This window comes from Terrapene carolina, unplaced genomic scaffold (genome assembly GCF_002925995.2).
Source record: "Terrapene carolina triunguis isolate 2854851 unplaced genomic scaffold, T_m_triunguis-2.0 Scaffold66, whole genome shotgun sequence".
NCBI lineage: Eukaryota > Metazoa > Chordata > Testudines > Emydidae > Terrapene > Terrapene triunguis.
In genome coordinates, this window is record NW_020664417.1 from 81667697 (window position 1) to 81682536 (window position 14840).

The window sequence follows — 14840 nt, forward strand, 5'->3', positions numbered from 1 at the left end:
TTTTTTTTTTTTTTTTTTTTTTTGCTGCACTCCAAGACAGTGACACAAGTCTATACTTTATCTCAATAGCTTGCCTGACAATTTAAATGACAGGCTCTCTCTTTGAAACACTCACATAACTCCAATTAATGCTAATGTGAGTTATGCATGCACATCAAGAGATGAATACACACCTAAGTGTCTTTGTTGCTTATTTAGATGCCATAAGGTTAAGAAGAAAAGTCAGAGTTTTATAGTTTCACTGAGAAATAGTGGAGGATTCCAAAGGGAATGATGAAAAGCTATAAAAAAGTTATGAAAAGCTTAATTGAAGTTTCAAAGTGATTAAAATCTATTCTGGTTTCTGGGTCCAAAGCCATTCAAGCAAGTAGTTATTCATTTTGAGCTAAAGCCATCAGCAATCACTATTTGATTCTGCTCTCCTGACAGTATGTCCCAGTTACATTCATGAAGCAGTCACAAGATCTTTTGCTAAGGGGAAGATCTGTTGCTACTTGTCCCACTTAAAAAAAAATCAAAACTTGTTATGGAAAGTGCCTGATGAGTGTGTACTATTTTATCTGGAATATCACCCTCGATAAACTGTACTAGTCATGAGGTACATGTGAGTCTTTATGTATTAGTGGACTGGTGATGTGGATATCCAGTATACTAGCAGAGGGGGGTGTGTGTGTGTAAAAGCAGAAGATAGTACTTCTGGTCTTTTTGGATAAGAGCATGAGAGACAAATATTGTATATACTACTCAACTAAGGACTCTGGGCAAATCATTCCTTCCTACACTATCTAGGAAGGGTGCAGAGAACTCTTTCAAACATGGTATTACCAGCAGTTGCAATTGTATTAGGTGTCTCCTGATATTTGGTGTTTTTCATGAAGTCCAGTTCCTGGAGGCAAGTTATTTGGTGCGAATCTCAGCTTTCATTTAAAAACATTTGAAGTCTCAAGCCCTCATTGTTTTGTAAAAAAGCTGTAGCCTGCTTCCTGATTTTTGGACACTTGGGGTTGGCAATGCTGCAAATGACCAAAAGTCGTGGATGGATAGAAGTTGAGCCTAAGTGGCATCATGCCCTCACTCTTTCAACCCTGTAGAAGTCCCTTCATGTGACCTCTGTGTCATGTGGGCCTCATAGGTTTTGTGCTATGTTTGGTGGAGCCAAACAAGAGTCTATCTATATGTCATAATTCCTACACAAATACCTGGGCATATGCCCATGGGAACTGATGTTTCCTCTGTTAATGTTTAACTCTTCTAGATATTTCTCCAGGAATATAATGGGGAATGGTGCTAATAGCTAGGCCTTGCTAACCCAGCCTTACCCCTCCGTGGATTGCTTGAGATTTGCCAGATTTCCCATCAGATTTTGGGACAGTTGTTTGGAACAACAATCCCTATGCATACCATGGATGACCAAACTTAGAATTACCCTTTTAACTTTGGCCCTCCAACATCTTTTTTACATAGACGCATAATCTGTCTGATTTGTTATTGTTTAGTTTAAAACCTGCCAAAGATCTAGCCAGGTGGACAGCTTTACAAGAGTAGGTTCAAAGGGATGAACAAGAGTCTGCTGGTCTTCATAAAATCTATAAATAACTATCGTTGTTTTAACAATATTTTTTTAATTACCACATACCCCTATGGAAATCAGTGTTTGACACATGATACAGAACTGTAATAGCTTATCTTGAAAACAAATGAATGTTTACGATATAGATGACAGCTTTACTTTCTCTTTTGTCTGTGAGAGAATAAGCTTATTCTAATATGTTTCAGACCCTCAGTATCTTACTATGTTCATTCACCAAACTTTGTATTTAGTAAGTCATCTTGAGTATAATGAGAACAATCTGTGTGGTTTGGTGGTTTTTGTTTTGTTTTTAAATAACATGTAGATAGAATCATCATTGTGAGTTAGGTATCAGCCGACCTTGTCTACAGTTACTTTCATAGAGGTTTGTCCAAAACATTGCCCATTTGAGAATTGCATTAGCAACCTGTGAGGAAGTTGGTGAAACACACAAAGAAGCACATTATATCTGCATTCAGCTTTAATACCGAGGTGTGGCCCGTATAGAATACTGGTCCTGGTATGCAGTGTTCCATCTTGATCAAGGAAATGCAATTTTGTGGTATAGAACTCTTTTGGGACCATATTTGGCCCATGAGCTGCACATTGGCCAGTACTGCTTTAATTTATACAATCAAATACATTTTATTTGAATATTGTGTCCTTACAGGGGATCACAAAATGCTTTACTCAGAGTTTATAGACAACTAAAGAGAAAAAGACATTAAGATGTGATGAGAATGAGAGGTAAAACTTGTAAAGATAACATTTCTATAATCCCCCCTTATAGATTCACATAAAAAATGCATATTTCACACTCCCATGTAAATCATAAAATTAAACAATATAGAAAATCAGTGAATCATATGTTGGTTACAGGCTACATCCTGCTTACTTCTAGTTACATGGGCTAGTTACATGAATAAGGCAAGCAGGATTTGGCCTCATATTGTTGAAATATTTTGTTAAAACCGAGAAAAAGAATTAGTGTGTGGTCCTAGGGGTGTATGCAGGATGGCCCCTGATTCAGCAAAGTACTTGAGCCTATAAGTCCATCTCTATTCAGCAAAGCACTTCATGCTTAACTTTAAGCACATGAGCATTCCCATTTACTTCTACACAGACAGTCAATGGGATTTTTCGTGTGCTTAAAGTAAAGCATGTACTTACATATCCTATTGAATCTGGGCCAGTGAATAACCTATTTACAAATTTTTTGCTGAGGGACAGAGGCAATAAAAGCTCAGTCCAGCTATTGTATCTGTGCAAGTTTACCAGGGAGTCCAATTTTTTAAAATGCAGTTATACTCCAAAAAGTGACTGAGGCCTTGTCTACACTATGCGCTAAATTGCTGCCGCTGTGATCGACACAGCTGCATCAATTTAATGGATCTGGTGAAGACACAATAAGTCGATGGGAGAGCGTTCTGCTTTCGACTTAATTAATCCACCTCAACGAGAGGCTGAAGCTCTGTTGAAGGAAGAGCTTTAAGAGAATGTAAGTTATGTCAACTTAAGTTATGTAACTTACATAACTTAGCTAGCATAACTTACATCGACTTACAGCATTAGTGTGCAGTAGGCCTAAGTAAAAATACCATTGTGCTTTACATAAGGCACAGTCAACCTGTGGAACGCTTTGCCAGAGGATGTTGTGAAGGCCAAGACTATAACAGGGTTCAAAAAAGAACTAGATAAGTTCATGGAGGATAGGTCCATCAATGGCTATTAGCCAGGATGGGTAGGGATGGTATCCCTAGCCTCTGTTTGCGAGAAGCTGGGAATGGGCGACAGGGAATGGATCACTTGATGATTACCTGTTCAGTTCATTCCCTTGGAAGCACCTAGCATTGGCCACTGTCGGAGGACAGGATACTGGGCTAGATGGACCTTTGGTCTGACCCAGTATGGCCGTTCTTATGTTCTCAATAGATGCTCCCTGAGTATATTTGTCATCATTTCTGCTTCCACTACTGACTGCTATTCACTCTTGCCACCATAAGTATGTGAAAGAGATATGGATTCTCTGCTGGCTTGTGCATCATCAACGGAATATTTTAATTGTTTTGATTGCAAAATTTGTATTGTTGTTGATGTGTGAGCCAGAAAGAACACAGCTGGACTTTGAAATTCCATGTTGCATTTGCTGGGCTAGCAGTTAGTAAAATAATATTTTTATTTACAAGCTGAGTATGTTTGATCTGGAGACATGATACAAATGGAATCTCACAATGCCATTTTCAAAAGCCATGCTGTAAGATTCAAGCAGGCTTTGAGGGTGAAGAAACTGAAAGGAGTTTGATTCTTATTAGATTCTGCAACAAAAATATTTCTTTGTTACTGAAAGCCCTATATGAAGTCCACGCAATCAGACAGACAGCAGCTGCAACTTTTATTAGGTTTGAGTCAAAGTAATATCCTGAGATAAAAAGGAAATGCACATAATTGACTGGCATTTATTTTTGCAAAGCATCAAAGTGAGATTGCTATCTGATCCAAACAGAGAGAGCGCTGTTCAGCCATATGAGGATGTTACAGACCAGTTTCATCCCTGGTGTGTCTCCATTCACTTCAGTTTAGTTACAGCAGTGATTAAGCAAGCCATTTGTTTATAAAAATAGCTTCACTACACAAAAGGGTTAGTTATTTAAATGGTCACATTAAACAAGATATTACTAGAATTACTCCTTCCTCAGTAGTTGGAGCTCCTGCATGTGGCTTTATCAACCCTGGGACAAGGACCACAATAGAAATAACGGGATTAAACTCAATACCTTTGAGATATAAGTAGGGTTGCCAGGCACCTGGTTTCTGACAAGAATGCCCGGTCGAAAAGGGACCCTGGCGGCTCCGGTCAGCACTGCTGACCGGGCTGCTAAAAGTCCAGTCATCAGCATAGCAGGGCTAAGGCAGGCTCCCTGTGACTCCCAGAAGCAACTGGCATGTCTGGCTCCTAGGTGCAGGGGTGGCCACAGGGGCTCCGCATGCTGCCCCTGCCCCAAGCACCGGATCCTCAGCTCCCATTGGCTGGGAACCGTGGCCAATGGGAGCTGCAGGGGAGGCGCCTGTGGGTCCAGGCAGTGTGCAGAGCCCCCTGGCCCCTCCGCCTAGGAGCCAGACATGCCACCCACTTCTGGGAGCCGCCTGAGGTAAGTGCCCACTGGCCAGAGCCCACACCTTGCACCCTAACCCATTGCCCCAGCCCTGACATCCCTGCTACACCCCAAACCCCTCATCCCCAGCCCCGCCCCAGAGCCTGCACCCCAAGCAGAGTCTCCACCCCAACTCCCTGCCCCAGTCCGGAGCCCCCTCATGCATCCAAACCCCTCATCCAGAGCCCACACCTCCAGCTGGAGCCCTCACCCCCTCCCGCACCCTAACCCCCTGCCCCAGCTCAGTGAAAGTGAGTGATGGTGGGGGAGAGTGAGGGATGGAGTGAGCAGGGGCAGGGCCTCAGAGAAGGGGCAGGACAGGGGCCACAGGGTAGAGGGTGGGGCAAAGGTGGTCAGTTTTGTGTGATTAGAAAGTTGGCAAACCTAGATATAAGGTGGATACTTTGGATACAAACCTATAAGATGCTTTGTACAATCAGCTTGGACTCATTTGAAAGAAAGTTTATGGAGCCTGGCACCTGCTTAGGAAATTAATGGAAACTGGGTGTTCAAATCCCCTAGACGGCTTTGAAAATCTCAGCCACAGAGTTCTTGTGAAGTGTGTTGCCTAATTCCTACTGTCTCCTACATTTATGCAACAGAAATAATGCTGCGTTGGCTTCTAATATTGGCAATGAAAAATTCTTTATATAGTGTTTTTATATGTAATACGCTTTTTCTTTTTTAGATAATTCTTGTGAGTTCTTCACATAATGACCGGGACCAGAGCCTTTTCATGAGCATAGATGAAGGAGCCACTTTTCAAAAGCAGCCCATTACCTTCTTTGTGGAAACCCTGGTTTTTCACCCAAAAGATGAGGATAAGGTGATTGCTTACACCAAGGAAGGCAAGGTAAAGCTTGGGTGTTCTTGACCATCACATGATGTTTCATATTAACCTAATCAAATTGTCATGACTTGCTGATTAGGTTTATATAACATGAGTTGCCTAAGGGGAAGCAATACCCAGTTCCTGAAATGCTCCTTTCTCTATTTCAGTAAATTATATCAATCTCAAAATGTCATTGTCCTTTTAGAGTATTTTCATTCTCTGTCATTTCTTGTTGATACTGATATTGGCAATATAATCTATCTTGTAACGTAATTATAGTTAAGTACAATCTTAGAAACTTTTTTCCCTAGAAATTGGCCATAAGCAGTTGTATAGTGTAGTAGAAAGTTAACTGAGCTGAAATATTGGCTCCGAAGCCATTCTTGGTTGGTAAAATAAAATGAAATAAACCTTTGTTTAGGTGTAAAGCAGAAGAAGATTCAATTGAATCAGTAGATCTGTAGAAAAGTAGAAGAATACTCTCTTTGAAGTATTCAGACCACATACAGATTTAGAAGTCACATCAAATTATTTGTAGACTTTCAATAGTGTTCTGGATTACTGCTCCTTAAAGTATAAAGATTTATGGCATTTTTCTGGGTGTGTTAATGTAAACACCTGCAGTTGAACACACAATCCAATAAAAATGTATATTCAATCTTTTTTCATAGCACCAGAGCTAAAGCTGTAAAATCATAGAGATTGTGGTCCTGATTCTGATCTTACTTACAATGTTTATATTGACATAACTCTATTATTATTCCTGATATGTGCAACACTGAGTAAGATCAGAATCAGGCCCTTTAAGCGTTGTCACCGTGTATGGAGGGTTTATCTTGCTTATGTGATGAAGGGAGTAGAGGGCAAGTTGTTCATTTTGCTGTCAATTATTGCACAGATATTACTGTGATATTCTACTGATGTTTCATTGAGCTACCTTTCAGGAACTGAATCTAAAGCTACACTCAGCTGATCACCAATGGTTCATGCTGTTCCACTATTTACAAACAAGGCTACATCTAGAAGAACTCATGACAGCTTTGACTGTTTCTGCCTTACAAATGTCATGGTGGATTTCTTTGTTTTGTTAAGTCAGTTTTAGGTCCTAAATAACATACAAAAATGTTTTGAAAATTTGACAGCAGCAAAAATATTTACGTGGGAAAAATAAGCACAAAAGCCTTCATTCTGTTTTCAGTTGAGTTTCTGGTGGAATAATCTACTAAGGGAAGTGGTGGAAGCTCCTATTAAAATTAGACTGGACAAAACACTAGAAAATGTGCAGTAAGTAACAATCCCCTATTGGCCAGGAGAAGGATTAGGTGATCTAATAGATCTTTCCTTTCTATCAGTCTTACAATTAAAGCAGTGAAACATAGGGACATAAAAGACCAAATTGTGCAGTCTTTACTCAAGATGTGTGTAAGAAAAGCTATCATTGGCTGGAAGGGGAGATTTACCTGTGTAAATCTTGAGTAAGGACTGCAGGATTTGTCTTAAAGAGAGTAATATAAATAAATAATGGAGATATCCCATCTCCTAGAACTGGAAGGGACCTTGAAAGGTCATTGAGTCCAGCCCCCTGCCTTCACTAGCAGGACCAAGTACTGATTTGACCCAGATCTCCAAGTGGCCCCCTCAAGGATTGAACTCACAATGCTGGGTTTAGCAGGCCAATGCTCAAACCACTGAGCTATCCCTCCCCTCAGAGGTAGAGATGAGGGAGAGAGAAGGAAGCGATGGAGGGCAAAGTTCAGAAGTGGCTTAAAAAGAGAATCACTATGTTGAAATCCATGGCCCCAGAGGTAACATACGCCTTGAGAGATCTCATAGTCTGGATCCTAGAGTTGTATAATTATATTTCCACCTAAGTGAAAGAAAGATGTATCAGAAAACTCATGAGAACAAGCTCTCTCATTTTTACAGCCTAAAGAAGTTCAGATAATTTGGATAAACTGAGAAGAAGCTTCCTAATCAACCCATTACTTGCAGTAGCATTTTTGAGTGCACAAGAATGCAGGATTGAGCTCTTTGACAAATAGCAATCTGCAAGCTTCTGTCTCCTGGAGCATCTCAATGTTCTCATGATTTCTGGCTTGATTTAGTTCCTACTTTATATAGCAAAACCTGGATTGTTCTTCTATTGAGTACCCTGTATTTTATTTAAATAAAGTTCCAATCTCTAACTGACACTCTATAAATGAATACAAATCTAGTCAGTGCGGTTGGGTTAATCTACTTACTGGCTCAAGTCTATACTTTCTTTTTTTGGCTACCAAAATAATAATGAACATCAATCAGTTGTTCACTGAGACAATATAAATGCTTGATTCCATTTTTAAGACTTGACAGGGATCACAGGAGATTTTAATTGTTTCTTTGAAACTGTGTGAGGGTGGGGAAAAAACCTGAACTCGTATTCCTGTGGCCTTATAAAAAGTGACTACATTAATTTAGTGCAAGGCTGGTAATTAACAGAATAAAAACTAATTCAGAAGTGTTTGCTGAAACTGAAAGTTTTGCCTTTTCCATTAATACAACTTTTACCCCACAAATGTAATTTCAGATTTGATGTTTGTCATGGGTAATCAAAAATAAAATACACGATGAGTCAGAGTTTTCTCTCATTTAGGGCCTGATTCAGCAAGATATTTTAGCACATGCATAAATGTAAGCATGTTGAGAAGTCTTACTGAATTTAAGTTAAACACATTCTTAAATACCTTGCTGAAATGGGGTCTAGCTCATTACTCCTAGATATACCTCTTTTTATTATGATAAATTATTCCTTCCATTCTTGGTGTTTTAAACTCTTCAAGTTTGTGTTCATTTAGCTGGTTTTTTGGCCAACCTCTACATATTTGTATAGGATACATCTATGCCAAACTAGATATCTTCTCCGTTTTTCTAATCCTTAGCAAGTCATTCCAATTTGCTTTCTTACCAACTGTTGTTCTCCCCTGAACTCTCTTCGTCGTTGTCTTTCTGACTGATAAAGGGTGGTATTCCAGAGGTGCTTTCACCAAATTCATAGACAGAATGTTATGTCTCCTTTCCCATTACATGCATTTCCTATGTCATGTATGTAGCCTAATACCACCTATAACTTATACCTTAAACAGCAACAGCCTGTACAGTGAATATCCACAATACAGTGAACATTGTCTCCTATTCTGGTCACTTTACTTCACATTTCGATGGAACAAAGCCCTGTTACTATGCAGTATAGTGCACGATAGCTGGATAGTGTTGTTCTTTGGCCTCCATATTATTTCTGATTACAAAAATTAATCAAGAAAAGGTGCGTAACCCCACATTCTTAAATATGTAAATAACACAGTACATAATATCCATAATAAAAGCGCAATATGTACATAATGGACTCATCACTTTCATTTGAGCCTCTCCTGTTACAAACAAGTGTCTTTCTGAGTATTCCCTACGAGGCTCTGCACTGCAGCACAGACTGTGCCTTAACAGATAAATGAGGCCTTACATTGAAAGGGAGAAGTTTTCCCCATGATTTTCATCTGAAATATGGCAGGGGGAGGGAACCCAATCATATGTAAATTGAATGAAATAACAAACACAAGGGACTTCAATGTCTGTGTATATCTGACTTCTTAAAGTTGTGCTAGGGGTTACTTTATAGCTACAGAGGAGAATGCCTTCTGGAGGCTCTGATTGAAATGAGGTAGTCTTTGAATGACTAGTGTATTGTGCATGTCATGGAACGAGAATTATATCTGTGCTACTGACATACCTTGTCTCAGTGTTCTTGTTGTTATTAGCACATTAATTTCTGAAATTAAATGTGGGAAAGAAATCAAGCCCAGTGTTACCAACTGTGACCAGTGCAGAGGAAGGTCCTGGCCCCTGTTCTCACATTCAGGTGACATTGCAATTAAGAAGTGGGCAGCATTATCTCCCGTAAATGTAAATGAACTTCTTTCTCTTAGCGATTGGCTGAACAAGAAGTAGGACTGAATCGACTTGTAGGTTCTAAAGTTTTACATTGTTTTGTTTGTGATTGCAGTTACGTAACAAAAAACCCTACATTTGTAAGTTGCACTTTCATGATTAAGAGATTGCACTACAGTACTCGTATGAGGTGAATTGAAAAATACTATTTCTTTTGTTTATCATTTTTACAGTGCAAATATTTGTAATAAAAAATAATATAAAGTGAGCACAGTAAATTTTGTATTCTGTGTTATATTTGAAATCGATATATTTGAAAATGTAGAAAAACATCCAAAAATATGTAATACATTTCAATTAGTATTCTATTGTTTAACAGTGCAATTAATCATCATTAATTTTTTAATCGTGGTTAATTTTTTTGAGTTAATCACGGGAGTTAACTGTGATTAGTAGACAGTCCTAATTTTAAGCTTTGCAGAATTGGGGCCTTGAGCATTTGCACTTGGCTGGCCCCTGTGTGGGAAGAACCAAGGGAGGAAAAATTCCCTTGCACTCCCTCCTCTTGCACAATTACAGCAGGGTTAGCAACAGTCTGATCTAAAATGAAATTGTGCATTGTTTTCATGGGAAACAAGGTGTCATTGACAGAGCATTTTACTCTTCTATTTATATGTATAAATGTTAAGCAAGTTTGTCTTGGTTTCACTTGTTCGAAAAGATTCAAATGTTATTGCTTTGGAAAGCATTCTAGAAAGTTCCTTGGACTGATTTTGATTCATGTGAAATCTGTCATTTTAATAGCTTATTTCAAAGTCCCTTGGTTAGCCACTGTCTTTTAAAATTTACACTGTTAGCAGTGCTCTACCAGCTAATATTTTTCTTTTTTCTTTGAAGCTATATGTGTCAGTTGACTTGGGGAAAAAATGGACTCTTCTGCAGGAACGAGTGTCAAAAGACCATATTTTTTGGTAAGAGGCATACATTGTTGTTAGTCTCCAATGAACACATGAAAGGAAAAAGTATCTGATACTAATCCTCCTAGGTGTTTCCTGAGGCAGGAGGAAGGATAATAAAACAAATTTGACATCTTTTGCAGGGGCAATTCTAGTCTCCTGTTCACCTGGGTCCAATCTTGCAAATTCAGACTCATACTTACTCAGGCAAGGAGCCCCAATTGACTCGAACGGAAGAGTTTTCAGCACTGTGGTCTAGTGACGTTGGTTTAGAGAGAATTTTAATGTCTGCTCAAACTGCACTTCATTTTACAGATAAAAGTGATCTCTAGAAGCCAGACGTATCAATCTAGAGGGAAAAATCTATAAAGTTAAAGGCTGAATCTGGCATATTAACTACATCTGTATAGAAAAATGTTCATTGCCTGGGAAGCAAGTGAAAAATCATTTTTTTGTCCAATTCGCAAAACTTTTGCTGTCTTTCCACAAATATGGTGGGTTGTTTTCACAGGGAGAAAAAAACTATTTGTTGGACAAAAGTGGCCACTGTTCTATGAAAGTGACCCGAAGTCAATCTGTGAAAATGTGTGACTTGTTCCAGAATGGAAATGAACCTTCATCTTCTGCCAAAAAAGAGAAGAAAAATTGTGGTCAGTTGTGGAAGTGATCAAATTTTATATTTAACCAATTGCCTGAATTCTATTGGGAAAAAAAACTGAAAAAAATCTCAGCTTCCACATGTGGGCTTTAATCTAACAAATACAGAGGGTTTCATACAAGTCTAATTTTAGCATTATTTATTATTATTTTGTATTCCAATCGTACCCACAAAGTGCTAGACACTGTCTATCCATACAGGAAGACATGTTGTCTCCCCAAAAGCTCTTATCATTGTAGTTCCTTTGGTATTTCTGAACTGCGTAAATTGCATTGCAGTGTGAGTATCTTCATCCTTGTGCAAGTTATCTCTGGCTTTCAAGATTATGGAGTTAGCCAGCTGGTGGCCTGCACTATAATGGACTTAACTAATTTTAACTGCCTTCCCAACTAGTGCCTGTGCTTGCTGTGCTCCCCCTCCCCCAGTTGTTTAGGCAGTTGGGGTATGTCTGTGCAGCAAAAAGTCTCAGAGCCCGAGTCAGCGGACTCAGACATGGGGAGTTTGTGCTGCAGGGCTAAAAATGGCAGTGTAGGTGTTCGGGCTCGTGCTGGAGCCTGGGCTCTGAAACCCGGTGCTCTACAGGTGAGACACTAGGGAGACTCGCCCTGGCCAACCCAGCAGGGGCTCTGCTGATCTTCTTATTTGGAGGTTACTCTTTGTAAAATATGGATATTATAAAGTAAGGATATTATAATAAATACAAATATGAAATATTATGGTCAGATTGGAACCTGGCAATCCATCCCAAGTACAGGTTAGCGTGTAGAGGCCCTGCCCCAGAAGCAGGACAGGTAGCAAGCTGTGAGTCTGAGTCACAATGTGCTTCCTGCTTCCTTCTTGGACCTAGGAGAAGTAGTTTATTCTGTTTGTTGACACAGATTACTTACCCCTGTGTCAGCTCTGGTGGACCTTTTCCACCTGCATGGGAGAAAGGATACCAGCTCCTTTCCCCCCCAACTCCCTGTCACACAGTAGGGCTGATCATTGAGGCTCACAGCATTATGTTTGTGCCACAAATGACCAAATTCCATTCAAAACTCATGTGAGTTGGGAATTTCCAAGGTAGGATAGATCCTTCTTCCTACATAACCATCATTATGAAGGTTCTTTTGAGTCTGTCTTAGCTACCTTGTCCTGTACTTTTAAATTTAGAAACAACATTCTGGGCCAAATTCTGCTCTGGTTTATTCCCCATTTTCTTCACTGGGGTTGCACAGGGTATATAAGTCAGGATGGCATATGGCTCACTGTCTTTAATTAGAGAAAAAAATTAATGTGCTTGCAGTTCTATCATCTTGTGTTTTTTAATCCTTGGCTATTATGATCCTTGATCAGTTCAGGTAATATTTATTTTTTATTTTTGTGTTGAGATCAATATGATAAACAGCTCCAGTACTGCTATTAAGATGAGATGGGCTGGGAGAATATTTTCATTACAAAGTATTTAAACATGGGGGCAGGCAGACACAGAGCAGGGGACATTGGCCGGGTAGGGCACTGAATGAGCAGTTGACAGGATGATTTTCAAAGATGATATAATGAATTCCCCTTGCCACGCCCAAAACATAAATCAGTTGTAACTCAACTATATTATTATATTGTGTAAATCAAATTGTTGTGGTTTTTTTTGTCTCCCCAAGTAACTCAAATTCCCAGGAGCCATTATCCTTTAAAGCTAATCAGAGTAGACATTTGCAAGAGTGTTTAAAAAAAAATCCCCACAGTACTGTATGTAGTAAAAACAGTTTTTGACCTGGTCCTTCCATTGTAAGCAACGAATAATGCTGTTTTCACTGGATTTCTAAGCAGTGCTTTGCCCTTGAACTGACTGTGTGAATTACTGAAAATCAGTTTCAGTTCCAAATCTTGAACCTATTAAAGTTCTGATAAGCATAATATTATTATTAACGGATTATATTAAAGCGGTGCTGGAGAAGAGACAGAGCAAACCTGCTAGTTTTCACTGGATTTTTGATAGGAGGCTCATGTAACAGCAATGAAGGGTTTTTTGTTTCTTGTTTTTAGAGCTAGCTTATTTGAGGATCTCTCTGCATCAGCAGGCACCACAGTAAATTGCATCAAATATTTTACAATGGAGCCCTTTTGTGTGCTTCTTGAGGAACCTAATTAGTGTAGATGAACTGCACATCCATGACAGATTCCACCTGATTAGGTACCTAGTTCTTGCTTCTCTTGAATAAAATGAAATTAAAAAAAAGAAACCATCCCCTTCCTCCTCCCACAAATTAACCCAGGGCATTTAAAATACAGAAGTACGGTCTATATGGAGATCATATCCAAAAGCATCGACTTTATATTTATAGTGTGTGAAGGGTTATTGTTCATGATTCACATTTCAAGATGTACTATGTGTTAACAATTTGTGTTTTTTTGACTCCCATATATTACGTGACTGTAGGTCAAATTATAAATGAGCACTATTACTTTTCTGATATTTTTTGTGATTGAAATAAGTGAAAGCTGTTATGAGCAGCTCACAAGGATGAGATATAGTTAAATAAAATAACAATCTTGGTTAAAACAATCTTAAAGGCTTGACAAACTCAGAACAAAGGAATTCTGAATATAGAAATTCTTAGTGTTCTTACTGAGAAATGTAAAATGTGCACAATGCATGACTGTATTCATGTGTAGACACAGACACAGGAGCTTGTTTTTCTACTCCATTATATCATTTTTATGCTGGTGTAACTCCCTTAAAGTCAGTGTTTTGCACAGTGTAAAAGTTGAGTTAATACAGTTGAGAATTAGGCTCTCTGAGATGGGAGCTGAGAGGAACAGAAGAGGAGCTTAAACCCCCCCCCCTCCAAAACTGCAGGGAGCTCTGCATAATTAAGAGGCCTAAGTGAGAACCTATTAATAGCTATTATTTGTATCAAATCCACCCAAAAGATTAAATTCAGGCCACATGGTGCATATGTGGGAACAAGGTGGCCAAAACCCATGGAGACTGATGTAGCACTGACTTGCGCCTTGTTTAGTCATTTACACTCTTCTACAGTTGGGATGAGCCACTACCAGATCAGACTGCTAGTTTTACACTCACTTTGCTACAGGTATACACAACTCCACAATAGAGCTGGTCAGGAGATGAGAACATGAGAATTCAGGACCGGAAGAGATCTCCTAATTCATCAAGTTCAACCCCCCTGCTATTACAGGTGACTCCATCCTAAAATCATACACTTACCAAGCTCCATCTTAAAACCAATACTCCACAAAGCACAAGCCAGTTGAAAATCAGGCATTGTGGAGTCCACACGCCATAGATTCTCCAGGGCTGCAGAAGTGGTATTCTAAGGAGGGGTCAGGGAGTGTGGGCCACACCTTGTGTATACCCCACAGATCCACCATGCACCCCATACTGCTGAAATCAGTCATGCACTTGGCACTAGTAATTTGTGTGAATGGCTGTACGGGCTTTCCTGACCCAGCTAGAATAATATTGCTTGTGTGTCAATAGTAACCTTGTATTTGAGGACAAATGTAAAGAGGGCCTGGATATGTCCCACAGTATTGGTAACATCCAACTGAGCTGCCCATCCACTCTTCTGCAACCCCACACTTTAGTAATTCTTAGATTCCAAGGCCAGAAGGGACCATTGTAATCATCTAGTTTGACCAGCTGTATAACTAGGCTTGGCAGATTTTTTTTATCATTTCAATGGATAATATATGATTATTTTTGAGCATTTTTTTATTTGTATCCATTTAAATTTTCGCAGTTTGG

General features: G+C 39.3%; 1 protein-coding gene across 2 annotated transcripts in view; it reads left to right on the top strand.

Moving 5' to 3' along the window:
• SORCS2 (sortilin related VPS10 domain containing receptor 2) overlaps positions 1-14840 on the top strand; it is an 808645-nt gene that overhangs the window by 665274 nt on the left and 128531 nt on the right. For both annotated transcript variants that reach the window (XM_026648060.1, XM_026648061.1), the window contains exons 4-5: positions 5411-5575; positions 10373-10446. In XM_026648060.1, coding sequence (XP_026503845.1) covers positions 5411-5575; positions 10373-10446 — 239 coding nt within the window. The remainder of the gene's footprint in view (positions 1-5410; positions 5576-10372; positions 10447-14840) is intronic.